The sequence below is a fragment of the Pongo abelii genome, chromosome 3 (assembly GCF_028885655.2).
Source record: "Pongo abelii isolate AG06213 chromosome 3, NHGRI_mPonAbe1-v2.0_pri, whole genome shotgun sequence".
Lineage (NCBI taxonomy): Eukaryota > Metazoa > Chordata > Mammalia > Primates > Hominidae > Pongo > Pongo abelii.
The window spans coordinates 206,950,261-206,978,157 of record NC_071988.2 but is presented as its reverse complement, the minus strand read 5'-3'; the positions used below and the strand labels follow the sequence as shown (position 1 = coordinate 206,978,157).

Below are 27,897 nucleotides of genomic sequence, written 5' to 3'. Positions count from 1 at the left end.
CAGATATGAGCTGTAATAAACTTGTAAAATTAAGTTGATGTGAACATAATTTTGATTAATTAATAAGGCGATTTCTACTGAATTTAAGTACACCAAAGCTAATTTTTAATGAAATTGGTTTACAGAAGTAAAAAACAAAAATTGGAAAGCAAAGTGATAAAACTTAGTTTATATAAACAGGTTGAATGATATATTTATCAAATCTCACAGACATCAGGCAAATTATAGCCTGGTGACAAACGTGTCCATAGTGAATTAGTTACTCTTGTAATACTTCTATAATTAGTTCATCAGGAATTTCATCCACTTCACTGTTATAACTGAGAAGACTGTTCTCTGCAGCTTCAGCTAATTCAGCATCTTCAGTAGCTTCTAAAAAATAAGCATCATCAATGCCATTATCCCAGACAGCATCAGCAGATGCACCTGTTGACAGCCTGCTAGGTGATGGTTTATGAGGATTCTGGGTTTCATTGCTCCTAGTTTCATCTGCTTCATCTGTTGTAAACTCTTCTTCCTTTATTTCAGTGGTGAAGGGAGAGAGTGGGATAGGAAAATATTTATCCAGGATATGTGATTTAACCATATACTCTATGTTGAAGTAAGGTATTAAGTGACAGATACTAAAGTGAATATTGCTGGAGGAATGCTGTCTCCGATATCTCACCGTGGGAATGAGTGCACTGATTCAAACGTTGCTGCACTGAAGCTTAGACACACTTGAAACTCCAAGTTTGAAATTTACCTACAGTTCTGTGCACTACTTTTCAATATTCCCCGATGGAGGAAGAGCAAGGATGGATTTAATTTTTTAACAAGTGGACAGTCCCAGCTGAAGACAAATCAGAAGATAAATTTGCTGTCTTGACAATGGACTTAGTACCCATGCTTTAAATTTTGAAGTATTTAGCAAATTGTAAACATGGATTGAAAAAAGATTAAAAACAGTTGCCAAAATATGACTGGATTGTATATTACATAATAGTATTGTATCAATTATTTTACCATAGAATGTCTTCAGTATAGACATTTAGTTGATCCGCCAATACATTATTTATGTAAAGAATGTCCTTATTCAGTGCAGTGGCACGTGCCTGTAATCCCAGCTACTTAGGAGGCTGAGACGGGAGGACTGCTTGAGGCCAGGAGTTTGAGACCAGCCCGGGCAACATGATACCCGCCCCCCCCGCATTAAAAAAGCTACAGACTGTCTTATTCTTTCAGCTACATGCTTAAATATTGTATGAAGGGTTTTGATGTCTGCAGTTTAAGAGAGTCATCAAAAATAAGAATGCATATGTATACAGTAGAGGGAGAAAACAAATGTGGCCAAATGTTAACAAATGGCAAATCTCAATGAAGGACAGACAGCAGAGTTCCTTATTCTTGTACATTTCTGTAGGTTAGACCTTTATAATAAATTTAAAATCAGGTGACCAATGAAATAAGATGATTAGTGCAATAGAAAAGCAGATATAAATAACACCAACTGGTAATTTAAGATATTTTTTTAAAAGACAAGATGAAGCAGGAGAGGCAAAATGTTGACTGAAAACTAAGTGACAGCTACATGGGTGTTCATTATATATCTTACTTTAAAAAGTTATGTCCAAGTAGTGGTAATACTGACCAATGGTACTTTCAACTTGGCATTTTTGAGGTGTTACTAGATAAGTGGAAAAAGTAGCTTAAAAATCCACTGCAACCACGAATATCTAAATCACAATCCAGACCAACAAGGATGATGCAATCCTCCTCCTCCTGGAGACAAAGTTTATTTTTTAAAATTTACTTTGTTCTTGGTTATTTCAAAACACATTTTAACCTGGTATTTTGCCAGAGAATCTGGCTATCAGTTATTTTATGTCCAGCTCCTGCAGACCAAGAATGGAATTTCCACCATTTCAAACATGAAGTTTTTTCGAGAGACGTGTTTGTTAAGACTGAGTAGATACCAGATTTGAGTTTTCTAGAATATAAACCCAATCACTTGTTCTGCTTGTAGCAGGTAACTTCTTTTATACTAACCATAAGACTATAAAGGAAAAAGCTGATAGATGTGACCAAAAAAACAAAAACACAAACTAAAAAGTAAAATATGTCAAAAAGAGTACTTAAGTTACTGCAAAAAAGTTACAGAAAAATGGATAGAGGACAGGTACAGGCACTTCATTATAGAAATACTAATAGTGAATCTGAAAAAAGTTCATTAAAGAAATGCAAATTAAGACAACTGAGGTAGTGCATTTTGCCTACCAGATTGGTAGTGATTCGAGGTAAACAAGCACTGCTGGCAAACTGTGAGGTAATAGGTGCTCTCATAAATTATTTGTGGAGGTCTAATATCCTATACTTTTTATGGAGAGCAATTTGATAATAGGTACTAAAAATATTTGTGATACTTTAAGTGGAAAAAAACTGAAATAGTATGTGTGCTATCACTTCAAAAAAAAAATAAGCATACACAAATTCTCGAAGGTATGTGCCAAAACATTTGTATCATTTTTTTCTGGTCAAATGAGTAAGGAAGATTCTTTCCTCTTTTGCTTCTTGTGTATTTCCTAATTTTATGTATTTTCTTTTTTTTTTTGAGGCAGAGTCTCGCTGTGTCTCCCAGGCTGGAGTGTAGTGACGTGATATCAGCTCACTGCAACCTCCACCTCCCAGGTTCAAGGGATTCTCCTGCCTCAGCCTCCTGAGTAGCTGGGATTATAGGCACAGGCCACCACACCTGGCTAATTTTTGTATTTTTAGTAGAGATGGGGTTTCTCCATGTTGGCCAGGCTGGTCGCAAACTCATGACCTCAAGTGATCCGCCTGCCTCGGCCTCTCAAAAGTGCTGGGATTACGGGCCTGAGCCACTGTGCCCGACCTAATTTTATGTATTTTCAATTCATTCTACAATGCATGTTAATTATTTGGGTAAATAAAAAATCTTTAAGAGAAAAGTGTTGGTTTGACAACCTGGTAATACCTACCGAAATTAAAACTGAATATGCCCTTTGACACAATTGTACTTCTAGAAATTCATCCTACAGATACAGATGTTCAAAGAAACACGAAGATGGGTATTTTGTTACTTTGAAAAGCAAAATATGGGAAACTTCTTAAATTTCTGGGACTGATTAAACTGTACACCTTCTCAAGCAGCAATAAAAAAAAAAGGTTTGTATTATCAGGTATGTGCTGAAATGGGAAAATCACTACAATATATTCCTATAATACAGTCATAAGTGAAAACAAGGTACCAAATGAGTTTCAAAGCTATTTGGACACTACTCATGGTTCAGGTATACTATTGTACCAAGAACTCCCTGGTAAGGAGAAAGACACTAAAATCTGTACTCACCTCTTTGAAAAGAAACAGGAGACTTACTTCAGCAGGTAATGGGAAACCTGAATCAGAAAGATAGCAAAACTATTACATTTTATAGCTAGCTAATTTTTACTTTGTGGTAAATGTAAAAATTAGTAACTTACAGTCAGATTTGAAGTTTTCTGCTTTACATACAGGGTCATGACATTTTTGATACCAAACTTCATTTTTCAGATCAACCAGAATCCTTTATGTTTAAAAAAAACAAAAAAAACAAAAAAAGTAGTATTAATACCAAGACTGGGTAGAAAACAAAATCCAGCTGCACGCTGTTCCAAGAAATATGCCTAAGACTTAAAGATGGAGAAAAATTAAAAAGTAAAAGGATAAAAATAGATACATACCAACCAAAACGGTGGTTGCCAAAAATCACACAAAACGAACTGCAGGGCAAAAAGTAGATACTGACGAAAGTTCCCCCATGAAGATATAACAATTCTCAACCTGTACTCACCAAATAATACAGCTGCAAAATATGTGAGCAAAAATGGACAGGACCACAATGATAAACAAATCTACCATAAAACAAGGTTTTTAAAAAACATATTCTCAGTAATTTATAGATCAAATAACCACAAAAAAGGTCCAATAAGGATACAGAAAAAAATGAATGACAAAAGCAATTAAGAAGTTTGATCTAATAGGTAAATATGAAGCAGCTCTTTATAAAACCAATTCCATGCTAACTATAAAGTGAATTTTATCAAATTTAAAATCTTCGCTTCATACAGAACACATCTGAGCACAAAGCAAATTTTAGAAATAAAAGATAACTAATAGAAATCCATAATTTGGAAATTAAGAACAACTTGAAACAACCAATGGTTCACGGAAAAATAGTGGAAATTAGAAAATGCTTAGACCTGAGTGGACTGGAAGTGTACATATTAAAATATGTGAAATGCAGCTAAAGGGAGCTTTAGAGGGTAATTTATAGTCTTAAAATCTTGTGTTATGAAAGAAGAATAGCTAAAGATACATGGATTAAGTAACTAATGTGGAAAACAACGAACTGAATAAACCCTAATAAAATAAAAGGCAGGTGGCCAGGTGCGGTGGTTCACACCTTTAATCCCAGCACTTTGGGAGGCCAAGGCAGGTGGATCACGAGATCAGGCGTTCGAGAGCAGCCTGGCCAACATAGGGAAACCCCATCTCTACTGAAAATATAAAAAATTAGCCGGGCACGGTGGGAGGCACCTGTAATCCCAGCTACGCGGGAGGCTGAGGCAGGAGAACTGCTTGAACCCGGGAGGCGGAGGTTGCAGTAAGCCAAGCTGGTGCCACTGCACTCCAGCCCGGGTGACAGTGTGAGACTCTGTCTCTAAATAAATAAATAAATAAATAAATAAATAAATAAATAAATAAAAGGCAGGAAGTCATAAAGAGCCAAAAGTAAAAAGAATCAACGAGGACTACATTTGAAGAAAATGAAATTAGGGTAAAATTGATTTTAAAATAAGGCAAAGACACAAATGTTATTAGAAATTAAATGCATCATATGTTTTTAAGAAAACAATATTGTGAACAACTTTTGCCAGTAACTTTGAAAATTTTTGTAAAATAAAGTACTATATAAAAATAAACTAAGCAAACTTAAAAAGCAACAGAAAACCTAAACAATCCTATAATCACTAAAATTCTTAAAGATTTGATTAAATAGTTTAAAATTTTCCCACATTTTACAGAAAAGGAAACAAGATGGTTAACACTCCCCGTGGCAGTCGGTGAGGTGTGGGGTGGGGAGGTGGTAAGGGACCTGCACCCAGGAGCAAAAAAAGGCAGGTGACTTAGTCTAATCTTCCCTTAAACATTCTAGTAACAGACTTCCCAATGAATGGGCTAATGCTGTGGCTCCCAAACTGTACACGAAAGTGCCCCAGGCACTGCAGGATATTGAAATATTTCTAGAAAACACAGTGATACTTGACATTTCTTGAGCAATCAGAAAACTCCTTGCTTGCAGTTCACATGTTCAATGTGAAACTGCACTTCATTCATTTATGCTCCATCTTTGTAGAGCTGGGCTTTGGAGTGTGGTTGTAATAAAAAGCACCATTAACATCAGGCCAGGCGTGGTGGCTCACACCTGTAATCCCAGCACTTTGGGAGGCCAAGGTGGGTGGATCACAAGGTCAGGAGTTCGAGACCAGCCTGGCCAACATGGTGAAACCCCATCTCTAATAAAAATACAAAAAAAAAAATTAGCCAGGCGTGGTGGAGGGCACCTGTAATCCCAGTTACTCGGGGGGCTGAGGCAGAAGAATTGCTTGAACCCAGGAGGCGGAGGTTGCAGTGAGCGGAGATCGCACCACTGCACTCCAGCCTGGGTGACAGAGCAAGACTCCATCCCCCAAAACAAACAAACAAAAAAAACACCATTAACATCAATGGAGAACAAGGTATGAGTTGGGGAGTGTGGGGTCTAATCTGATTCCAGGGTTTAACAGTGCATACATAGGCCTGGCGAGGTGGTTCACACCTGTAATCCCAGCATTTTGGGAGGCTGAGGTGGGAGGGTAGCTTGAGGGCTGGAGTTCAAGGCCAATCTGGACAACAGAGGGAGACCCCATCTACAAAAAATTTAAAAATTAACCAGCCACGGTGGTACACCTGTAGTCTAAACTACTCGAGAGGCTGAAGCAGGAAGATGGCTCAAGCCCAGGAGATCGAGGCTGCAGTGAGCCACTGCACTCAAGCCTGGGCGACAGGGCGAGACCCTGTCTCAAAAAAATGAAAAAATGGAGAGTATACATCCCATTAATAAGTAATAGTATTTAAGAATGAAATAAAAGTTTTTTGTTTTTTTTTTAAGTTTATGGATACTATTATTCAAACTGCTACTAAACTGTTTGGACATAAACACTTACCAAGTTGTTTGAAATTCATTACCAGAGCTTGGTTATTTCTTTCGGCCTCAGAGAAAATGTGAAAAAAACAGACACCAGGGGAACCATGAACCAAGAAAATCTGGGAACTTCTGGACCAAATGCTAGGAGTTCAGCCCTTACCTACAGAATGCTCTTTGTAGGACATTTCTGACTTTAGAATTGCATTTGGTAAATAAGTCTGGAATCAATGCATTATGAGGCATGCTTTCTGGAAATGTCACCCGGCTATGCAACTTGAGTGTAAAATGCAGGTGATTCACAACCTTGGTGCCTCCTGCTGTGTGCATGGATTGCCCACTCCTGCCTCGGGTTTCCACCTGAGTCAGAAAGAGCAGGAAGGGCCAGGGGAGCCGGGCCAGATGCCCTGGGCCTTGCTCTACCCCATTTGTGCCTTTTCATTCCTTGTATTCCTACATTATTAGTAAAGCTTGATACTGGGCAAGATTTCTGATTTGTGTGGATGTAATTTGATTATCCAATCCTCAACTTCATTAGTAATCAGGGAAATTCCCAAGAAAACTACAGTATTGTTTTATATCTGCCAGATGAGCAAAACCAATTTTTTAATCCTAACGATACTAAAGTGTTGGTGAGAATATGGAACAGTAGAAAAATCTCAAAACACTGCTGGCAGGACTATAAACTGGCACACCCATTTGGGAAAACAATTTATGATCCAGTAAAATTAACTATGTACATATTCCATGACACAGCAAGTCCGCTTTGAGAAACTCTAGCACGTGTATACTAGGTGATATGTACAAGAAGGTTCCCATGGTTTCTAATAGCAACCCAAATGTCCACTGTGGGAAAACAGGTAAACTGTGGCATATTTACATTTATATACATGGCATGCTGCACAATAATGACACAAATAAGCAACAGCCACATGCTGCAACGTGGGTGAAAATCACAGATATGCTACCGCAAGGCAAGGGAAAGGATGCAATTCGAAAACAAGCAAAAGAAAACACTCTATTGTTCCTGGTCAGGCACGGTGGCTCATGCCTGTAATCCCAGCACTTTGGGAAGCCAAGGCAGGCAGATCACCTGAGGTCGGGAGTTTGAGACCAGCCTGACCAACATGCAGAAACTCCGTCTCTACTAAAAATACAAAAAATTAGCTGGGCATGGTGGTGCACCCCTGTAATCCCAGCTACTCAGGAGGCTGAGGCAGGAGAATTGCTTGAACCCGGGAGACAGAAGTTGCAGTGAGCCAGGATCGTGCGATTGCACCCCAGCCTGGGCGACAAGAGCGAAACTCTGTCTCAAAAAAAAAAAAAAGAAAAAAAGAAAACAGTATATTGTTTAGAGATATGAACATATATGGGAGAAATCATAAAAGCAAGGAAAAGATGAACACAAAATCAGGATACTGGCTACCATCTCTGAGGGCCAGAGAGAGAAGGAAATTGGGGTTGGGCCCACAGGTGCTTCTGAGGTTTGATCAGGTTCTGGTTCTTAAGGTGGGTGGCAGATATGACAGGTGGTCACTTTAGTCTTTAAAATGTGTGTATAAAAGTGTGTGATCGGCTGGGTGCGGTGGCTCACACCTGTAATCCCAGCACTTTGGGAGGCCAAGGCGGGCAGATCACTTGAGGTCAGGAGTTTGAGACCAGCCCAGCCAACATGGTGAAACCCCGTCTCTACTAAAATTACAAAAATTAACCAGGCATGGTAGCACACACTTGTAATCCCAGCTACTTGGGAGGCTAAGGCAGGAGAATCACTTGAATCAAGGAAGCAGAGGTTGCAGTGAGCTGAGATCATGCCAGTGCACTCCAGCCTGGGCAATGGAGTGAGATTCCATCTCAGAAAATAAAACAAAGTGTGTTATCTATACTTTTGTATGTATGATATATTCCACAGTTAAAAAACAGAATAGATTATGGAGACATAATACAAGGTGTTATGATCACCATGTGATAATGATTTTTTGGTAAGTTAATATGCATAGAGAAAAGAACAGAAGATACGTCAACTGATAGCTGCAGTTACGCCCCGGCTGTGGCACTGTATCTCCTTCGTGTTTTCTACGTTATAGCTTTGTGTATTGAGCATATAGTTTTTGCAAGCTTTTTTTAAACTGAATTAATCTAAGTATATCAAGTATGGCACTGAACCATGCTACCCAATGTGTTTCCAGCTTCCCAGCAAGAGCTTCCCGATCATTTCCCCATGTCCAGCACACAGGCCGCATATGCTTGAGGATACGGGAGTTGCTCTGGCATGAAATAAAAAACAGCAAAATTTCTCACATCATAACTGATAACTACTGGGTATCTATTTATCTCTATTCTAATCACATCCTTTTATGTTTTAAAGTTCTATTTCTGGCTTTACTTCATCCTTTACTTTCCCTCCTCTTCCTATGGGCATTTTAAAGAACATCTCTAAAACAGGGTCTGGCATATATAGCAAGCATTCAACAGATACTAGTTCCTTCAATACCAGGCTGTGTCTTGAACGAGTTAACACAATCCTAGCTCCAGCTCTTAACACTAACTGAGGAGATCCCTTCTTGCCCAAACCTGTGCACTTTCAACGTGGAGTCCATAATGTGGCAAGGGCCAATGGCAATAGGAAGGAGAGGCGTGCTTCCCACCCTCACTGCTCCCCACCCACGGCCTTCTCCCAGCCCTACTCAACCCCACCTTTGTCCTCTCCAGATATACTAAGGGGTTATCTTAGCAAAGAAAGTACCCATAAAGCTGACATGCTAGGAGCAATGCAATAATCACAACATTTAAATTAAATATTATGTAATGCTAACCATATACAACAAATTGAAATTTAATACAACAGCCGAGTGCAGTGGCTCACACCTGTAATCCCAGCACTTTGGGAGGCTGAGGCGGGGGGATCACAAGGTCAGGAGTTCAAGACCAGCCTGGCCAACATGGTGAAACCTTGTCTCTACTAAAAATACAAAAATTAGCTGGGTGTGGTGGCAGGCACCTGTAATCCCAGCTACTTAGGAGGCTGAGGCAGGAGAATTGCTAGAACCCGGGAGGGGGAGGTTGCAGTGAGCCGCAATCGCGCCACTGCACTCCAGCCTGGGTGACAGAGCAAGATTTAGTCTTGGAAAAAAAAAAAGAAATTTAATACAACTAAATTTATTTTTAAAACAAAATAGTTTTCATATTCTCAACTTTATTTAAAAGTTATAAACATTTAAAATATAATATTGGTTAAATACACACAAATCATTAATATTACTTACATTATATTATTACTCTTATGGGCTCTTCCAATGTTTTCACACCACCGATATTTACAAATATCATAAACCAGTAATTCTTCTGGGAAAAAGTAGTTCCAACGCCGAATTCCTAAAATGCAAATAATGTTTCTAAAGCTACTATCACTCTATCATATTAACAGTTAACAAAGGATGAGATTAACTTTACCTCCTTTAATGCCATCTTTATTCACCAAAGAAAGAACAAAATGATCAACTTCAGGATAGGGAGAACACTGAAAACCTTCAATGGTTTCTACTGCAACAGAGAGAATGGTTTATAAATTACAATAGCTGAAAGTTGAGAAGTTACATTTTGATTAAATGTTGTTGAGTACAATTATGGGTTTTGCAATCTCTCAGCCTTCCCTCACTTTTTGCAATTTCAGTCAATTCATGTTTGTGACACTACAAAGAAGCAGGTAAAATTCAAACCTCTCAATTAGGTCAAATGTTAACTAATTTCATAAAAAGCGTTTGAAATAATTTCAACTGCTGTCTTAATTTTGGCAAAGAGAAAGGCAGTCCCTCATGTCCAGAACAGGCCTAGCTCCATCAGCCAGGCCTTGGTGTTGCCATGCGCTAGCCTGGCACGCCTACCTCAGCCCGGGCATTCTCCTGTGAACACAGGCAATCTCACAGAACTTCAACAACAGATAAGGCCCCTGTGGTCATGAGGACTCAAGGCACAGATAACCACTCTGTAATCATGTCCCAACACAGGCAAAACAGGAACATCTTCCAAACCACAAAAATGACCGAACACCCCCATCCCAGGTAACATAAGCAACTGCTGTTTGTGTTTTTTAACAAATTACAGTGTTAATTTCTATTCTGATTTCCTTTCAGTTAAGCTTTACTAAGAAAACCAGTCCTAGAATTGTCCCTAACAACACCCAACTCAGAACAAACCCCAAGCTTCCTGGTATACTCCCCCAAACCACCCATTCCAAGCCCAAATCCAATCCTCCTGGTCCTTTCCAAAGCCCTCTTCCCAAGATGCCCCACTTTACTGAAGTTCCCCGTGGTGTGTGCTCACCATTGCTTTCCTGGCAATACACTCAGCTGACCTGCTACAGGTGTGTGCCCTGAGACCTTTAGCTGGAAGGTACTGACAATCCAATTATATTTTCTATCTAAAAAGCTACTGTAGTAATTTAGAATGACCTATTTTAAATATCATTTAATTTTTTTTTTTCTTGAGACGGAGTCTCGCTCCGTCGCCCAGGCTGGAGTGCAGCGGCGTGATCTCGGCTCACTGCAAACTCGGCCTTCTGGGTTCAAGCGATTCTCCTGCCTCAGCCTCCTGAGTAGCTGGGATTACAGGCGTGCAACACCACGCCTTGCTAATTTTTTATTTTTAATAGAGACGGGGTTTCACTACATTGGTCAGGCTGGTCTCGAACTGCTGACCTCATGATCTGCCTGCCTTGGCCTCCCAAAGTGCTGGGATTACAGGCGTGAGCCACCATACCCAGCCAGTATCATTTAATTTTTAAGGACAAGAATCTAGTTTGCTTTAAATGAAGTTTATGTTTCACTTACTAAAATAATATATATAATTGGAGAAATATTGGAAAATATATTAATGTGGAAATGTGAGAAGCAGACTCTAAATCAATGTCTATAAATACATATAAGACAGAAGAAAATAAACGTAAGAAAATGTTATCCATATTTTAAAGTAAGCTTGTAATCATACCATACACATAATTTTAGAGACTAGTTTTTCTTTTAACATCACAAATGGGTGTTTTCCACATTATACAGGCTTCATAAATTTAAATTTAACAGCTAGAGGATTTCATAGTATATAGCCAATTCAATTTTGTTGTACATTTAGATTGCTGTCAGTTTTTTGCTATTATAAATAACAATATACGAAAATATGTGTATAAAAATGTTTACTGGAGGGTTTATGTAAGAAATCTGAAAAAAACACTCTGTTCTTCAGTAGAGGAATGGGTAAGTTATGACAGAGCTGTACCATGAAAAACTATACAACCATTAAAAGACTGAGGAAGATCTCTCTCTATATATAGGAAATACAGGAAAAGCTCTTCTAGGTTAAATAGCAAATGATTGCAGTGGTTACCTGCCTTTGATCATGGACAGAAGAGTGGAAAAGAACTTTACATTTTCATTTTGTTAAGCTACATTATTTTTGTAGTTTTTGAAAAACACCATAAAATGAAAATTAGTGAAGAATACTTTTTTTTTTTTTTTTTTTGAGATGGAGTCTCACTCTTGTTGCCCATGCTGGAGTGCAACGGCACGATCTCAGCTCACTGCAACCTCCGCCTCCCAGGTTCAAGCGATTCTCCTCCTCAGTCTCCTGAGTAGCTGGGATTACAGGTACCTGCCACCACGTCCTGCTAATTTTTATATTTTTAGTGGTTTCACCATCTTGGCCAGGCTGTTCTCAAACTCCTGAACTCAGGTGATCTGCCCAACTCGGCCTCCCAAAGTGCTAGGATTAGAGGCATGAGCCACCCCCAGTGAATAATACTTCTTAATAAACATCTTTCTCATACTTTTTCCATTTGAGAAAACCTGAAGTAGATTACTGATTGATTAATTGATTAATTGATTGGTTGAGACAGGGTCTGATTCTGCTGCCCAGGCTGGAGTGCAATGGCACCATCAAGACTCACTGTAGCTTCAACCTCCTGGCCTCAAGAGATCCTCCTGCCTCAGCCTCCTGAGTGGCTGGGACTACAGGCATGCACCACAATTCCTGGCTAATTTTTGAATTTTTTGCAGAGATAGGGTTTTGCTAAGTTGCTCAGGATTGTCTCTAACTCCTAGGTTCAAGTGATCCTCCCGCCTCAGCCTCCCAAAGTGCTGGAATTACAGGTGTGAGCCACTGTGCCTGGCTAGAGGTAGTTTTTGAAAGATCAGTGATTATGAATACTTAACATTGAAGATTTTAAAGGCAAAACAGATTCTGTATCCTCACATTTTGATAGGAAATTATTTTTTAAAAATTACCTGAAGTAGCTGGGTGCAGTGGCTTGTACCTGTAACCCCAGCACTTTGGGAGGCTGAGGCAGACAGATCGTTTGAGCCCAGAAGTTCGAGACCAGCCTGGGCAACATGGTGAAATCTCATCTCTACTAAAAATGCAAAAATTATCTGGGTGTGGTGGTGCACACCTGTAAACCCAACTACTCCGGAGGCTGAGGCAGGAGATGGCTTGAGCCGGGAGGAGGAGGCTGCAGTGAGCCGAGATCGCACCACTGTACTCCAGCCTGGGTGACAAAGAGAAATGCTGTCTCAAAAAGAAAAATAAACATCAAAAAATTTACCTGAAGTGCCGATACTGTTAAAATATCCAACTCCTTTTTGTTTATTCTGAGATGGGTCACATGTAAGAATTCGTAAAGTATCTGAGAACCTGAAGAAGAAATAGGTAAAAGAAACAAAACACCATTACACTGGAACTAACAAGGCCTGACTACAGAAAGAACACTGAATTCCTAATAGTTCCTCATTAAAATCCTTTGTTCAGCAGATAATTGTTCTAGGACATTTATGCCACATTTGCCCACAAAACCACAAACCCTACACATATAAAAAAATATGATTTGTCAATTAAAGAAAATAATTCTTTTTAAAAGAGTAGGTTGGTGATTACTTACAATACTATCCTTAATTACAGAATGGATCAGGGCACTCTAGCACTGCTGAAGCCCTGTGTCCATGGTTTCATATCTGTGGATTCAACCAACCGCAGATCAAAAGTATGTTTTTTAAAAAACAATAAAAATAGGCCAGACGCAGTGGCTCACGCCTATAATCCCAGGACTTTGGGAGGCTGAGATGGGCCAATCACTTGAGGTCAGGAGTTTGAGACCAGCCTGGCCAACACAGTGAAACCCTGTCTACTAAAAATACAAAAATTAGCCGGGCATGGTGGCAAGCGCCTGTAATTCCAGCTACATGGGAGGCTGAGACAGAAGAACTGCTTGAACCCAGGAGGCGGAGGTTGCAGTGAGCTGAGATTGCACCACTGCACTCCAGCCTGGGTGACAGAGTGAGATTCCATCTCAAAAAGATAAGTAAATAAGTGAAAATAAAAAATAAAAAAACAATAAAAGTAACAATAAAAATAATACAAATTAAAAACAATATAGTATAACAACTATATAGCATGTGCACTATATTAGGTATAGGTAATCTAGAAGGATTTACAGTATTATATAGGGAGGATGTGTGTGGGTTATGTGAAAATAGTACATCCTTTTATATCTGCAGATTTTTGTATCCACAGGGGTCTTGGAATAATAATCACCCACAGACACCAGGAGACAACTGTATAACTCTATTCACCAAACATAAAGAGCCTTTGAATTTTTTGTTACAACAATTTTAGAGGTGTGACTTATAGGAAGAAATGAAGAAAGAAGCAGGGGTGAGAGCAAAGGGAAAAACAGATTAAAATTAACGGAAAGAAAAGGTACATTCATAACCATAAAGGATTTAGCCTTTATTTCAAGAAGTAAAATACCTGGTATTTACTTGGAATACACAAAAGACAAGGTAACTGTATTCAGTAGAAGAACCCTCCACCTCTGTAAGATTCACATTTAAACTGCGAAAGAAATGAGATTGGGTAATTGGGAGATTACCTGCACTTCAGGCTGTAGTTGCTTTTCCCATATGAGCTAGAACTAACAATGTTGCTTTTCGCACCTCTCCATACGTGGCAGAAAGAATGTGACCTTATTCTGGTGCCAACGGCGGTGGCAGGAATTACACAATTTTTACACTCCTGCTATGGCACTTCGCACTTTCAGAATCTTGGATACTACTACTGCTACCAACAACATTCACTGAGCAGATGTCATAGGCTGGGCACAGCTGTAAATGTTTTATGTGCAGTTTTAACTTTTTAAATCCTCTCAACAACTCCGTAAGATAGGTGTTAGTATCACTTCCATTTAAAAGTAGGAAACTCAGACCTTACTTCTGAGACATGTTATTAAAAGAACTCAAAAAGTACAAATATATATATATATATATGAAGAAAAACAATCCATCTTCCACCCTCCTGGGTAACAGCTGTTAACTGTATAACCTGATACAACTATCCCTACAGCAATGTATTTTAGACAATTACTAAAATTAATTTCTAGAGAATTTTTCCTTAAAATTATATTTAAGTGGCTGGGCACAGTGGCTCACACCTGTAATCCCAGCACTTTGAGAGGCCAAGGTGGGCAGATCACTTGAGGTCAGGAGTTCGAGACCAGCCTGCCCAACATGGGGAAACCCTGTCTCTACTAAAAATACAAAAATTATCTGGGTGTGGTGGCACGCACCTGTAGTCCCAGCTATTTGGGAGGCTGAGGCAGGAGAATCGCTTGAACCTGTGAGGCAGAGGTTGCAGTGAGCTGAGATTGCACCACTGCACTCCAGCCTGAGCCACAGAGCAAGACTGTCTCCAAAAAAAAAAATTCTATTTAGAAAGGCAAAAGGAAAAGAATTATGGCAAGTTGATGGTAATTTAGTCTGAACCTTAACCATGTTTTGGACTAAAAAAGTTGCCAGCCTAGAAAAACGGGGAATGAAGGCAAATACAGTAAGTCCTCACTTAATGCCATGGATAGATTCTTGGAAACTGCAACTCTAAGAGAAATGACATCTAGCAGGTCTTTGAATAATGTTGTTTTGTTCAACATCATTTCCTTATAATGGCAATCCCCAACCTTTCTGGCACCAGGGATCGGTTTCCTGGAAGACAATCTTTCCATGGGTTGGGCAGGGGCAAGGTGGGCTAGTTTCAGGCTGAAACTGTTCCACCTCAGATCATCAGGCATTAGATTCTCATAAGGAGTGTGCAACCTAGATCCCTCCCATGCACAGTTCACAGCAGGGTTTGCACTCCTATAAGAATCTAATGCCACTGCAGATCTGGCAGGAGGCGGAGCTGAGGTGGGAAGGTGGTATTGCTCGCTGGCTTGCCTATTGCTCACCTCCTGCTGTGGGGTCCAGTTCCTAACCACAGACCACTGGTCTGTGACTCAGGGACCACTGCATTATAACATGGATGAGAAAAAACAACTGGATTCATCATACATCACTTTGTTTAAAGTTCAGTTTCCAATAACTTATCAACATCAAATGAAGACTTACTATAGCATTTCTGTTGAAAGATGACTTTCACAGATTTTATTTTTATTTATTTATTTATTTTAGTTTTTAGCAATGGGGTCTCACCCTGTCACCCAGGCTGGAGTGCAGTGGTGCATTCATAGCTCACTGCAGCTTTGAACTCCTGGGCTCAAGTGATCCTCCTACCTCAGCCTCCTGGGTAGCTGGGACTACAGGCACGTGCTACTGTGCCTAGCCAACATTAATACTTTTAAAAAATGATCAAAACATGGGAACCTAAAGGTTCAACAATAGAACTCACAATAAATTCCAGAGTGTCAATATAATGGAAATTTACATAGGCATTAGAAGTTTAATTTACAATTAATTGTTGGCAAATTCTTAACAAATATTCATAAAATCAAGTAGAAAAAACAAATGACAATCATTTAAATAATAATCCCAGAATATTTTTTGATTAAAGGAGCTATACAAATTATATGTATGTGCATACATGAAAAGAAAATGAGACATTTTAATAGTAAAATATTTCCAAATGAAATACCAGTAGTATTGTTTTCTTCTTTACAGAAATGATAATCATTTTAGAAAAATTGGAAAATATACTAAATATAATCCTAAAAAGTTATATAGAGGAAATTAAGTGTTCAAATATACGTTTTACCATTATCTTTTAGCTAATGGAGAAAAGAGAAAAGTTAACTTAGAACTGTAAGAACTGGCTGGGTACGGTGGCTCACACCTGTAATCCCAGCACTTTGGGAGGCCGAAGTGGGCAGATCACCTGAAGTCAGGAGTTCAAGACAAGCCTGGCTAACGTGGTGAAACCCCATCTCTACTAAAAATACAAAAATTAGCCAGGTGTGGTGGCAGGTGCCTATAGTCCCAGCTACTTGGGAGACTGAGGCAGGAGAATGGCATGAACCCGGGAGGCAGAGCTTGCAGTGAGCCGAAATAGCGCCACTGCACTCCAGTCTGGGTGACAGAAGGAGACTCTGTATCAAAAAAAAAAAAAAAAAAAAGCTGTAAGAACTGACTTTTTCTTAAGGTAGAATGAATTTAGATGATTTACATTTTAGTAATATACAACGCCATTCACTGTTTAATAAATATTCATGAATACAAAATGGTTTGATGCTGCTACTACATACCTGACATTGCTGACCAAAGAAGAGAGAAAATATTGATATTCGTCAGAAACATCTTTTGACTGTATAGGAAAAAATTTGTTATCTTCAGTAATTTCCAAAGCCACACGCTTTCCTATTTTTGATGATTTATATAGCCGAAAGTTTCTATTTCTTGTATAAACTCCTACATCAAAAATTGATAAAACAATATGAAAGCATGTTTTCTGTTATTAGTTTTATAGTCAGCAAATATTAAATTTTTATATAGCATTAATAAAAAAATAATTATTTTCTATATATAGCTGTAAACAAAATAAAATTAAAGCACTATATAAATTAAAATAAACTGCAGTCAGCATGGAGGAATGCCACATTCTGAAACAGCAAACTCGATTATTCTGCAGCAATTCTGCAACTGAAACAGATAGAAAAGCTGGACCCAGGTATTGGAAAGTTTGAGACGACCAGAGAGCTTCCAAGACAGTGAGGCTGTGCAGTGCTAAATTCCAGAGAAAAGGGAAGGACCAAAACCAACAAATATCTAGAATAAATCTAGCAAATACGGATAAGATTTCTATTCAGTAAATTATACAACATTATAGAGAAACATTAGAGAATACCTAAGTAAACAGATGGGCCTGCCATGTGCATAGATTGGAAGACTCAATATTATAAAATTGTCAATTCTCCCCATGTTGATCTATAGATTCAAGGCAATCCAAATAAAAATTCTAGCAGGATTTGTTTGTGTAAACCGGCAAACTGACTCTAAAATTTAAATGGAAGTACAAAAGGTCAAGAATAACCAAGAAATTTCAAAGAACAAATTTGGAGGAATTGTTTTTCCTAGATATAAAGACTTATAACAAAACTATATTAGACAGTGTGGTGCCTATCTAATATATAAAACTATATTAGACAGGAATAGATCAATAGAACAATGAAGCAGAGCAGGGTCTAGAAACAGACCAAAATATATACAGCCACTGATTTATGGCAAAGGTAGCACTACTGAGCAGTAGGTTAAGGACTGTCATTTCAACAAACAGTGCCGAGCCAACCAGATATCCACACATGAAAAAATGAATCTTGACTCCTCCTCACCCAGTAAGCAAATCCTTTCCAAGTGGACTGTAGATCTAAACACGAAAGCCACGCCAGGTGCAGTGGCTCGTGCCTGTAATCCCAGCACTATTGGAGGCCACGGCAGGAGGATTGCTCCAGGCCTGGGCAACATAGCAGATCCTGTCTCTACAAAAAATAAACAAATAAGAAAATTGTGTTGCTCTATGATACTTAGAAAGAAAGAGACAGAAAGAGACGGAGAGAGAGGTGGAAACAGAAAGGAAAGGGAAAGGGAAAGGGGAAGGGGAGGGGGAAAGGGAAGGGAAGGGGGAAGGGAGTAGGGAAGGGAAGGGGGAAAGAGGAAGGGAAGGGAGAAGGGAGAAGGGAGAAGGGGGAAGGAGGAAGGGGGAAGGGGGAAGGGAGAAGGGAGAAGGGGGAAGGGGGAAGGGAGAAGGGGGAAGGGGGAAGGAGGAAGGGGGAAGGGAGAAGGGAGAAGGGAGAAGGGGGAAGGGGGAAGAGAGGGGAAGGGGGAGGAGAAGGGAAGGGAAGGGGGAAGGGGGAAGGGAAGGGAAAAAAGTGGGGTAGGAAAAGGGGAAGGGAAGGGGGAAGGGGGAAGGGGGAAGGGAAGGGAAAAGAGTGGGGTAGGAAAGGGGGAAGGGAAGGGGAAAGGGAAGGGGGAAGGGAAGGGGGAAAGGAAGGGAAGGGAAGGGGGAAGGAAAGGGAAGGGAAGGGAGAAGGAAAGGGAAGGGAAGGGGGAAGAAAAGGGAAGGGAAGGGGGAAGAGAAGGGGGAAGGGAAGGGGGAAGGGAAGGGGAAGGGAAGGAGGAAGGGAAGGGAAGGGGGAAGGGAAGGGAAGGGGGAAGGGAAGGGGGAAGGAAAGAGAAGGGGGAAGGGAAGGGAAGGGGGAAGGAAAGAGAAGGGGGAAGGGAAGGGAAGGGGGAAGGGAAGGGAGAAGGGAAGGGGGAAGGGAGAAGGGAAGGGAAGGGGAAAGGAAAGAGAAGGGGGAAGGGAGGGGAAGGGAGAAGGGAAGGGAGAAGAGAAGGGGGAAGGGAGAAGGGAAGGGGGGAGGGAGAAGGGAAGGGAAGGGAAGGGAAAGGAGAAGGGAAGGGAAAGGAGAAGGGAAGGGAAAGGAGAAGGGAAGGGGAGGGGAGGGGTGGGGAGGGGAGGGGAAGGGAAGGCAGGGGAGGGGAGGGAAAAAAGATTGATTTAAAAGTGTGGTCGTATGCACTTGTAGTTCTAGCTACTGGGGAGGCTGAGGCAGGAGTACTGCTTGAGCCCAGGAGTTTAAGGCTGCAGGATCGTACCGCTGTACTTCAGCCTGGGCAACAGAATGAGACCTTGTCTCTAAAAAATAATAAATTAAACATAAACATAAAAGGCAAAACAAGAAGTTTTTAGAAGATAAAGAAGAAAAGCAAAAGAATACCTTCATGACTTTGGGAAAGGCCAAGTTTCTTTAACAAGATGCAGGAAACACTGAACACAGGAAAATACTGATAAAATCAGACTACTGCTACTATTTAATGACTTATGTTCCTCAAACACACGACTAAGGATGCAAAGGCAACCACAAACACACACTACAGTTCCTTGAACAACAAGGGTTTGAGCTAAATGGCACCATTTATATGTGATTTTTTTTTTCTTTTTTTATTTGATACTGAATCTTACTCTGTTGCCCAGGCTGGAGTGCAGTGGTATGATCTCGGCTCACTGCAACCTCTGCCTCCCGGGTTCAAGTGATTCTCATGTCTCAGCCTCCGGAGTAGCTGGGATTACAGGTGCCCACCACCATGCCTGGCTAATTTTTGTATTTTTAGTAGAGATGGGGTTTCACCATGTTGGTCAGGCTGGTCTTGAACTCCTGACCTCAAGCGATCCACCTTTCTTGGCCCCCTAAAGTGTTGGGATTACCGGCATGAGCCAAATTTTTTTCAGTAAGGATACTGGAAAATTTTGGGGGGACTTACAACAATTTGAGAAAACTCACAGATGAACCGTATAGCCTAAAATATTAGAAAATGTTAAAAAATAATTAAAAATAATTAGAAAAAGTTAAGTGTGTCACGAATGCATAAAATATATGTAGATGGCTAGTCTAAGTTATCATTTACTGTCATAAAATGTACATAAGTCTATTATAAAAAGTTAAAATTTATCCAAACATATGCACATCCTTGCTGACTGTACATGATGCCATTCGCAGTTGGGAAAAATCTAAACAAATGTCTTAAAGATAGAGTATTAAATCATAACTGCATAAGATTAACCATAGTCCATACTACACTGCCATAATAATTTCTTAGCCGCCTCCTCTTGCTATTGTGGTGAGCTCAGGTATCTGCTTGCAACACAGTGTGATGCCAATCATCTCCATGTGAGCAGGTCATCGCACCAATCAATTGCGTTTCAGTCAAAAGTGATCCTTGCAGTTCTCGCATATTTTTCATCATGTTTAGTGCGATACTGTAAACCTCGAGTAACACCATGGGACCATATGAAGTGCCACTCGTGATGCTGGAGGTGCTCCCAAGCAGAGAAATGTCATGACCTTACAGGAAAAGGCTGAATGGCTTGACATGTACATAGACTGAGGTCTCAGCTGCTGTTGTCGCCATTTCAAATGAACGATTCATCGTGTAAACAGATGACCTAAACTTACAGTATCGATAAATACAGTACAGTACTGTAAATATAGTTCCTCTTTCTTATGATTTTCGTAACAACATTTTCTTTTCTTTAGCTTACTTCACTGTAAGAATCCAGTATATAAAATGTATACAAAACATGGTTAATCAACTGCTTATGTTATCAATGAGGCTTCCGGTCAAGAGTAGGCTATCAGTAATTAAGTTTTTGGGAAGTCAAAAGTTATACACCGATTTTTATCTGCATAGAGAAGTTGGTTCCCCTAAGCCTTGCATTGCTGAAGAGTCAACTGTATATGATTCCAATTACACAGTAAAAATACAGGCAAAACTAACTCATAGTGTTAGAGGACAGAACAGTTGTTACCCCTGGGACAGAGGGAGGGGTCCTGACTGGAAGGAGGATGGAGGAAGTTGGGGGTCCTGGTAATCTATTTCTTGTCTTGGGTGGTGTGGAGACAAGGGGTGTTCATTCTGTAATTAATTATATATTTTTCTGTATAAATGTTACATACTTCAACAAAAAAAGTTTCTTATTTCAGCATATATTATGAAATCTCTGAACTTTTCCAAAGATGGTTTAGGAAACGATTTCCCCATCTTCTCTGGACATGTAAGTAAATCCAGGCATATGTATCAAGAGCACCAGGGAGGCTTCCTTGCTAGTCCGGTAGCCTGACTTTCAAGGTTAGGTGTGCTGTGACCTGGGGTACTGTGTTCTACTGGGGTAGAAGTAGAGACAGGTACTGGCCACTGCCGCTCTCCCTGGATCAACTTCCGGTTACGCACTCTCCCTCACTGACTGCAGGCTAGTCCCACCCGGAGACGATACTCTGCTAATAAAGCAAAACCTGTCAGGCTTGGAAGAAGGTGCCTCTGCCCGTGTGGCTGCTCGACCTCGCCCTCCTCTGTCTTTCCATATTCTGGTGCTTGATTGCCAGAGGTGCTAGAAAAACATGCAATCCAGCACGAACACGTCCCTCATCTCAGTACCACTGTTGGCCGGGGAATCTGACCTATAATTTAAACCTACTTTCCCTCAACCTTTACACACTGAAGCTCTCCGAGGTGTTCAAAGCCAACAGCAAAAATGCTGCTGTCTGGTGGGCGCAGTGGCTCACACCTGTAATCTCAGCACTTTGGGAGGCTGAGGTGGGCGGATCACGAGGTCAGGAGTTTGAGACTAGCCTGGCCAACATGGTGAAACCCCGTCTGTACTAAAAATACAAAAATTAGCCGGGCGTGGTGGTGCGCGCCTGTAATCCCAGCTACTCAGGAGGCTGAGGGAGAAGAATCATTTGAACCTGGGAGGCAGCGGTTGCAGTGAGCTGAGATCGCGCCACTACACTCCAGCCTGGTGACAGAGCGAGACTCCATCTTAAAAAAAAAAAAAAAGGAAAAGAAAAAACCTGCTGCCATCATGGCTTTTGAAATCACAAGCTAGCGCCTCAGTATAAAAATGAGGTGCAGTTCACCAATGGGAGCTGTTGTGTTAGGGTCTCGATTGGCCTGTTGTTGAATCATGCTCAAGTCCTGTCAGCCCAGGGCTTCTGACGTCCTCAGGCTCTGAGACCAGGGCCTAGCAAAGCCACACTGGGTTAAGAAATCACTGGTTTGAACATAGCAAGAAAGTTGATGAAATGGGCCCTGCCACTACCACTGAGATCTTCAGTGAGGAAAACACCCAGGCTCACCGCGCCACACGAGTACTGCTTTTATACCGAGTCTGTTTTTTAAATTTCTGTACTCTGACTTAACCTCTCAGCAGTCCTCGAGGAAGCTGGTCCAACTGTCCCCTGTAAAACTCCCTCAGGAGGAATCCTCTGGACATGCAGAGCAGAAGCCAGCCACAGCCATCCTCTGCTGGAGCTCAGGCCGGCCTGGACCCCTCTAAGATCTCTGGAGAAAAACCTCACAGATTCCCAGCACCTGAACTCGCTGGTTGCATCCTGCTGGCAACTTGTGCAGTGGAGGAAGCAAAAATCCCCAGCACGGTGACGAGTGGGCACCAACCCGTCTCTCACGAAAGCACCAGGACCATCTGATAGAGACAGCTGTCAATCTTACTTACCGAGATCTACAAAAAGATGCTTCTCTCCCATGTTATTCTTCACAACTAGAAATGAAAGGTCAGGACTGCTTTGCTCAGCTGACCCCAGCCTCTCCAGTTTCTTTGAATTCAATGTCCAGCTTTCCTCTGTAGCCTTTTCTGTGAACATTTTGTTGAAAGAAAATCCTTGTCTTGCAGGTGCTTCCGAAAAATGGGGAAATCCGTGGCCTGTTGTCTCTGGAGCGCTATCATCATCTTCAGTGCCAAGCAAGTCAAGAGCAGGCTGCAAAATTTTTCTCAAAAAATTACCTGAGGGAAAAAAGCTATTATGATTCACCTGATTCTTCTTCTCCACACACCATATCTTAAGGTCTAACCAGGAATCCACATATGACAGTTTTACACAGAAAACCATTTTTTTATTTCTGGTTTCAAAACTGAGTTGCTGCCGGGCGCGGTGGCTCACACCTGTAATCCCAGCACTTTGGGAGGCCGAGGTGGGCAGATCACGAGGTCAGGAGATCGAGACCAGCCTGGCTAACATGGTGAAACCCCATCTCTACTAAAAATACAAAAAATTAGCCAGGCGTGGTGGTGGGCACCTGTAGTCCCAGCTACTCGGGAGGCTGAGGCAGGAGAATGGCGTGAACCCAGGAAGCGGAGCTTGCAGTGAGCCAAGATCATGCCACTGCACTCCAGCCTGGGTGACAGAGCGAGACTCCATCTTACCAAAAAAAAAAAAAAAAAGAAAAAAACCGAGTTGCTATAAATCGTTATATGCCACTCCTATGACTTCCTCCCTTTTGTGAAATCTTTTACCTTTTCAATTCCATTGACTTGGGAGCCTGGTGTCAGATGTAAACAAATTATCTTAGTAGGGAAAGTTCATTTGAGAAGATGCGTCAATGCTGCCGGTAGGGCCTGAGCCTAAGAGGCTGTCATCAAGAAAACACTACTTATTAATACATACTGAGAGGACTCATCTTCACACTCAATGATTGAAGAAGGAAGGGCTCGCGTGCCCTTAAGGGATCATAAAAATAATAATAATAATAATGAAGAATGAAGGTTTATATGAAGAAACTGCTGCTCAGCTAACAGACAGAAGCACTGAGGAAATCTTGGGGAGTCGGGGTGCTGGCAAATTTCTCAAGAGCTTATTTTCTCTCCTTTACCTGCCACGACATGCCCTGCAAACCGTGGCTCTCATAGCCGTCAGCCCCTAGGCTGCTGCTCCTGCCTCTGCCTCAAACTGGGCACACAATGGACTACGGCCTCGGCCTCGGAGCTAACATCCGCAACAAAAGCAATTCGATACATTTACTGCACTTCAACATTTATTCTAAGAACTCAGAGTAACGGCAGTACTATCTGTCCACGAAAAGTTGGTAAGAAAATTCAGAACTTCTTCAAACTCAGACATATTATTTACACCATGAAATCAAATAATTTGGCTATTAAGTTGCTTCATGTGTAACAATACTCAAGAAATGCAATAATGTAAAAAAATTTAATTTTAATCTGTAGAACTGTTATTGTTTAGATTCATTCTTCACTTTATTTACCGGAAAGGCTTGGGCCCTTACATTATAACAAATGCATGCTCTGAATTCAAATTTTTCTTTCTTCACATTAGATTTAATTACTTGCCTACTCAGCCAGGTGTGGTGGCTCACGCCTGTAATCCCAGCATTTTGGGAGGCTGAGGTGGGCGGATCACTTGAGGTCAGGAGTTCGAGACCAGCCTGGCCAACATGGTGAAACCGCATCTCTACTAAAAATACAAAAATTAGCCAGGTGTGGTGCTGGGCACCTGTAATCCCAGCTACTTGGAGGCTGAGGCAAGAGAATTGCTTGAACCTGGGAGGTGGAGGTTGCAGTGAGCCAAGATCATACCACTGCACTCCAGCCTAGGTGACAGAGACTCTTGTCTCACAAAAAAAAAAAAAAAAATTACTTCCCTACTCAAAGAAACAAATCCAATTTCTTATAAAGCACTAAATGTCAAAATCAAAGCAAAAGCATTTGGTCCTTGCAATGATATGCTGGTACAGGATGGATTACTTCTGGAATGAGGGAGAGAAAGTAAACACCAAGTGAAAATAAATCACAACATATCAAAGGACAAGAAAGCAATATAAATCTAAACTGATAAAGCTAATTTTCCTGAAAACATAACATTGCAGCTACTTGACCCCAGACAATAAGAGAAGAGAGTGCATGGTTGCAGAAATGGTGGCAATGGCAGTGCTAGGGAGGCCACAGGTCTTGGAACCCTGGCATGGAGCGACCATGGCCAGGACCACGACAAGATGACTGTCACCAGCATCAACGCTAACACACTGGTCCAGCAAACCACACTACTTTCTACTTCCCTTCCAGGATCTTATTGCCCCCAACCCTCATGAGGACAGGAACTATCTTATTTGCTGGAAATAACTCAAAAGACTAGTCAGTCATAGAAATTTCACATATGACAGCAAACTGGCAGAAGAGTATTTTTAGGCAGATCAAGATCTATGATCTCTTACATTTAACTGAATTCTCTTTTCTGAAAGGCTGACGACAGCAACTAGAAATGTCATCAGAAGACACACTAAGGGAAGAAACAAGGAAAAATTCTGAATTACTTCATATTCTCTGCACCTCTGGCTCTGGCAGCTCCTAATTCTAGGGGAAAGGGGCTGAGGTGGCAGCCCAGGACAAGGCCTGATCACATCTCTCTAGCCACACTAGACCATTCACTGTCCCCAAATTAGCCACGCACTCTTATCTCTATAGTTTTGCTTATGCTGTTTTGACTGTAAAGCCTTTCTTACCTTTGACTATATACAATGAAATCTTACTGAAAGCCCAGATGAATGCCATCTGCTTTCAGAAGATACCTGTTGCAGAAACTGCTGGTACCTCACAAATTTCTATTCTCTCCTTCTTCGTGAGCAACAGATTCTCAGCTTTCGGCCTGTGGCTAGTAGTCATGGAGCAGACGATGACCAGTAAACAGCAAGCAAAGAAACAGCCTGTTTGGTGCTCTGCCTCCACACCCTGGCGGCAGTCCCTCCTCACTATTCAAGCATTCATCTGGATCATCTGGAAGGGATTTATTCAGATACCACTGGGCATGAAGACTACACACTGCAGAAAGGCGGCAAGCACGGGGGCTGGAGTCAGAGACAGCTCAGTGTCTGTTTTGGCTTTGCCATCCGCCAGCTCTACGACTATGGTCAAATCTAAACCTTAACATTTCCCAGCTGCTAAACAGGAATAACAACAGCACCTACCTTTTGGAGTTGCTGTAAGGAGTAAATAAGAAAATGAAACTAAGGAGTTAGCACAGTGCCTGGCACATGTAACTGCTTAAAAAGCCTTGGCTGTGCAGCCTTAGGACAAGTCCCTAAAGGTATGTATGAATACCTTCTGAATGAATGCATGAATGTTAAAGAGGACCAGGTGAACAGACCACATTGTGTTAGACAGCAGTATCAGCAAGTGCAAAGGCCCAAGCACTACAGAAAATGTGGCCCATGATAGGAGCTGAATGAAAAGGGCAGGGTGGCGGGAGATGAGGCTGCCGACTTGTATTTATAATCGCTGTTGTTATTCTTATATTAATAATATTAGTAATATTATTGATAATGATATTTTTACTATGGGCTAAGCTCTGGAAATACAAAAGTAAGAAACAGTCCCTGCCCTAGAGAAACATTAAGTAGAATAGAGGAGATGACAAAGAAAACAGGAAATGACCTCAGGAAGTGGTAAATGCTTTGACACAATAAGCCCTGGACGTTCTCTGCAACCCAGAGGAACGCTAATCTAAGTAAGGCTTAGGGTTTGAGATGTGACAGAAACAGCTTCTCACATGGCTTAATGTCTACAGAATCCTAACAGGCCAGGTGAATCTGGAGGCACAATGGTTTAGACAGCAGCATCCAAAAGTTCAAAGGCCCAAGGACTAGAGGAAATGTGGCCCAGGATAGGAGCTGAATGCAAAGGGCAGGGTGTCAGAAGATGAAGCTGGAGCACAGTGGGCCTCGCTTTGCAAGCTAAGGCATCCATGCTTTTGCCTGAAGGCAGCGAATACTCACTGGAGGGTTTGAGGCACACAGGTGGCGGAATCAATCAGCTCACTCTAGCCAGCTGACTGGCTAAGTAGGGCGAGAGGTACAGAGAAGGCAAGGATGATACCAACGTGTCTACTTGGGTAACTGGTGACACCACTCACTGATACACACATCACGGAGAAGATGTGACTCTGGGGAAGGATGAGGAGCTCAGCACAGGACATGCCAAGTTGGAACTGTCTGTGTGGGGAGTGTTTAGAGGCAGCTGGCTGGATGGGTCTGACGTCTAGAACAATCTGGGCTGAAGATAAAGATTTCAGAGTCATCAACATAGATGCATATCAAAGCCATGATGATGGCTGATCAAGGGTGAGGATAGAGTGGGAAGAGGGTCAAAGATGGACTCTACCATTACTAATACCTAAGGGATTGTGAGAAAACATTTTAAATGGTTCATTTTCAAGCCATGATAAATCTAAGTACTGGCAGCCAGCCTGCAAATGTAACAAACCACACGGCTCATGCACCTAGAAAGTCATAATAAGTGAACAGAATGTAGAGGAGGGGTCAGCCCATAAAAAGGAAGAAAGTTTGTTATTGGGAAATCAAAACTCAAGTGGGGAAGGGGATGGGGTATAAGCTTATAAGGGGGATAATGAAACTTAGGTGATGTCTGGGAAGATTGTTAAGCCCATAGTACTCAGCCAGTGAGGAAATGGGGGAGGGACTTGCGTGCTAGGAGATAAATTACCTGCTGTAACTGCCCTGAATGTGCCTGTCTACCAGACACCCAGTCTTGTAAGGCCGTTATTAAAAGTCTCACTTTCGGCCAGGGATGGTGGCTCACGCCTGTAATCCCAGCACTTTGGGAGGCCAAGGCGGGCAGATCACAAAGTCAGGGGATCAAGACCATCCTGGCTAACATGGTGAAACTCCGCCTCTACTAAAAGTATAAAAACTTAGCTGGGCATGGTGGTACACACCTGTAGTCCAAGCTACTCGGGAGGGTGAGGCAGGAGAATCACTTGAACCTGGGAGGCGGAGGTTGCAGTGAGCCAAGAACGTGCCACTGCACTCCAGCCTGGGCGACAGAGCGAGACTCTGTCTCAAAAAAAAAAAAAGTCTCACTTTCACTGTTCTCCATGCCTCTAAGTCCATTCTTTGGGTTTGGACGGGTGAATGTGTTTCTCACAGGATGAGGGAGAGAGAACGAGAAGGAACGTCCAGCTGAGCTACCAGGAAACAGGCAGGTGACGAGAGCCTTGTGAAAACAGCACGCTGGGTCTCTGTGGTCACCTCCCCCTATCCAGAAATCA

General features: G+C 41.4%; 1 protein-coding gene across 20 annotated transcripts in view; it reads right to left on the bottom strand.

Moving 5' to 3' along the window:
• Positions 1 to 82: 82 nt before the first annotated feature.
• The window catches only part of PRIMPOL (primase and DNA directed polymerase), a 45,140-nt gene continuing 17,325 nt past the window's right edge, over positions 83 to 27,897 (bottom strand). For 11 of the 20 annotated variants that reach the window (XM_024245462.3, XM_054553171.2, XM_024245461.3 and 8 more), the window contains 9 exons: positions 22,539 to 22,826; positions 16,777 to 16,939; positions 14,019 to 14,102; positions 12,817 to 12,905; positions 9,678 to 9,767; positions 9,491 to 9,599; positions 3,481 to 3,563; positions 3,350 to 3,396; positions 83 to 517 (listed from right to left, as the gene is read on the bottom strand). In XM_024245462.3, coding sequence (XP_024101230.1) covers positions 260 to 517; positions 3,350 to 3,396; positions 3,481 to 3,563; positions 9,491 to 9,599; positions 9,678 to 9,767; positions 12,817 to 12,905; positions 14,019 to 14,102; positions 16,777 to 16,939; positions 22,539 to 22,826 — 1,211 coding nt within the window. In that variant the 3' untranslated portion in view covers positions 83 to 259. 20 annotated transcript variants of the gene reach the window in all.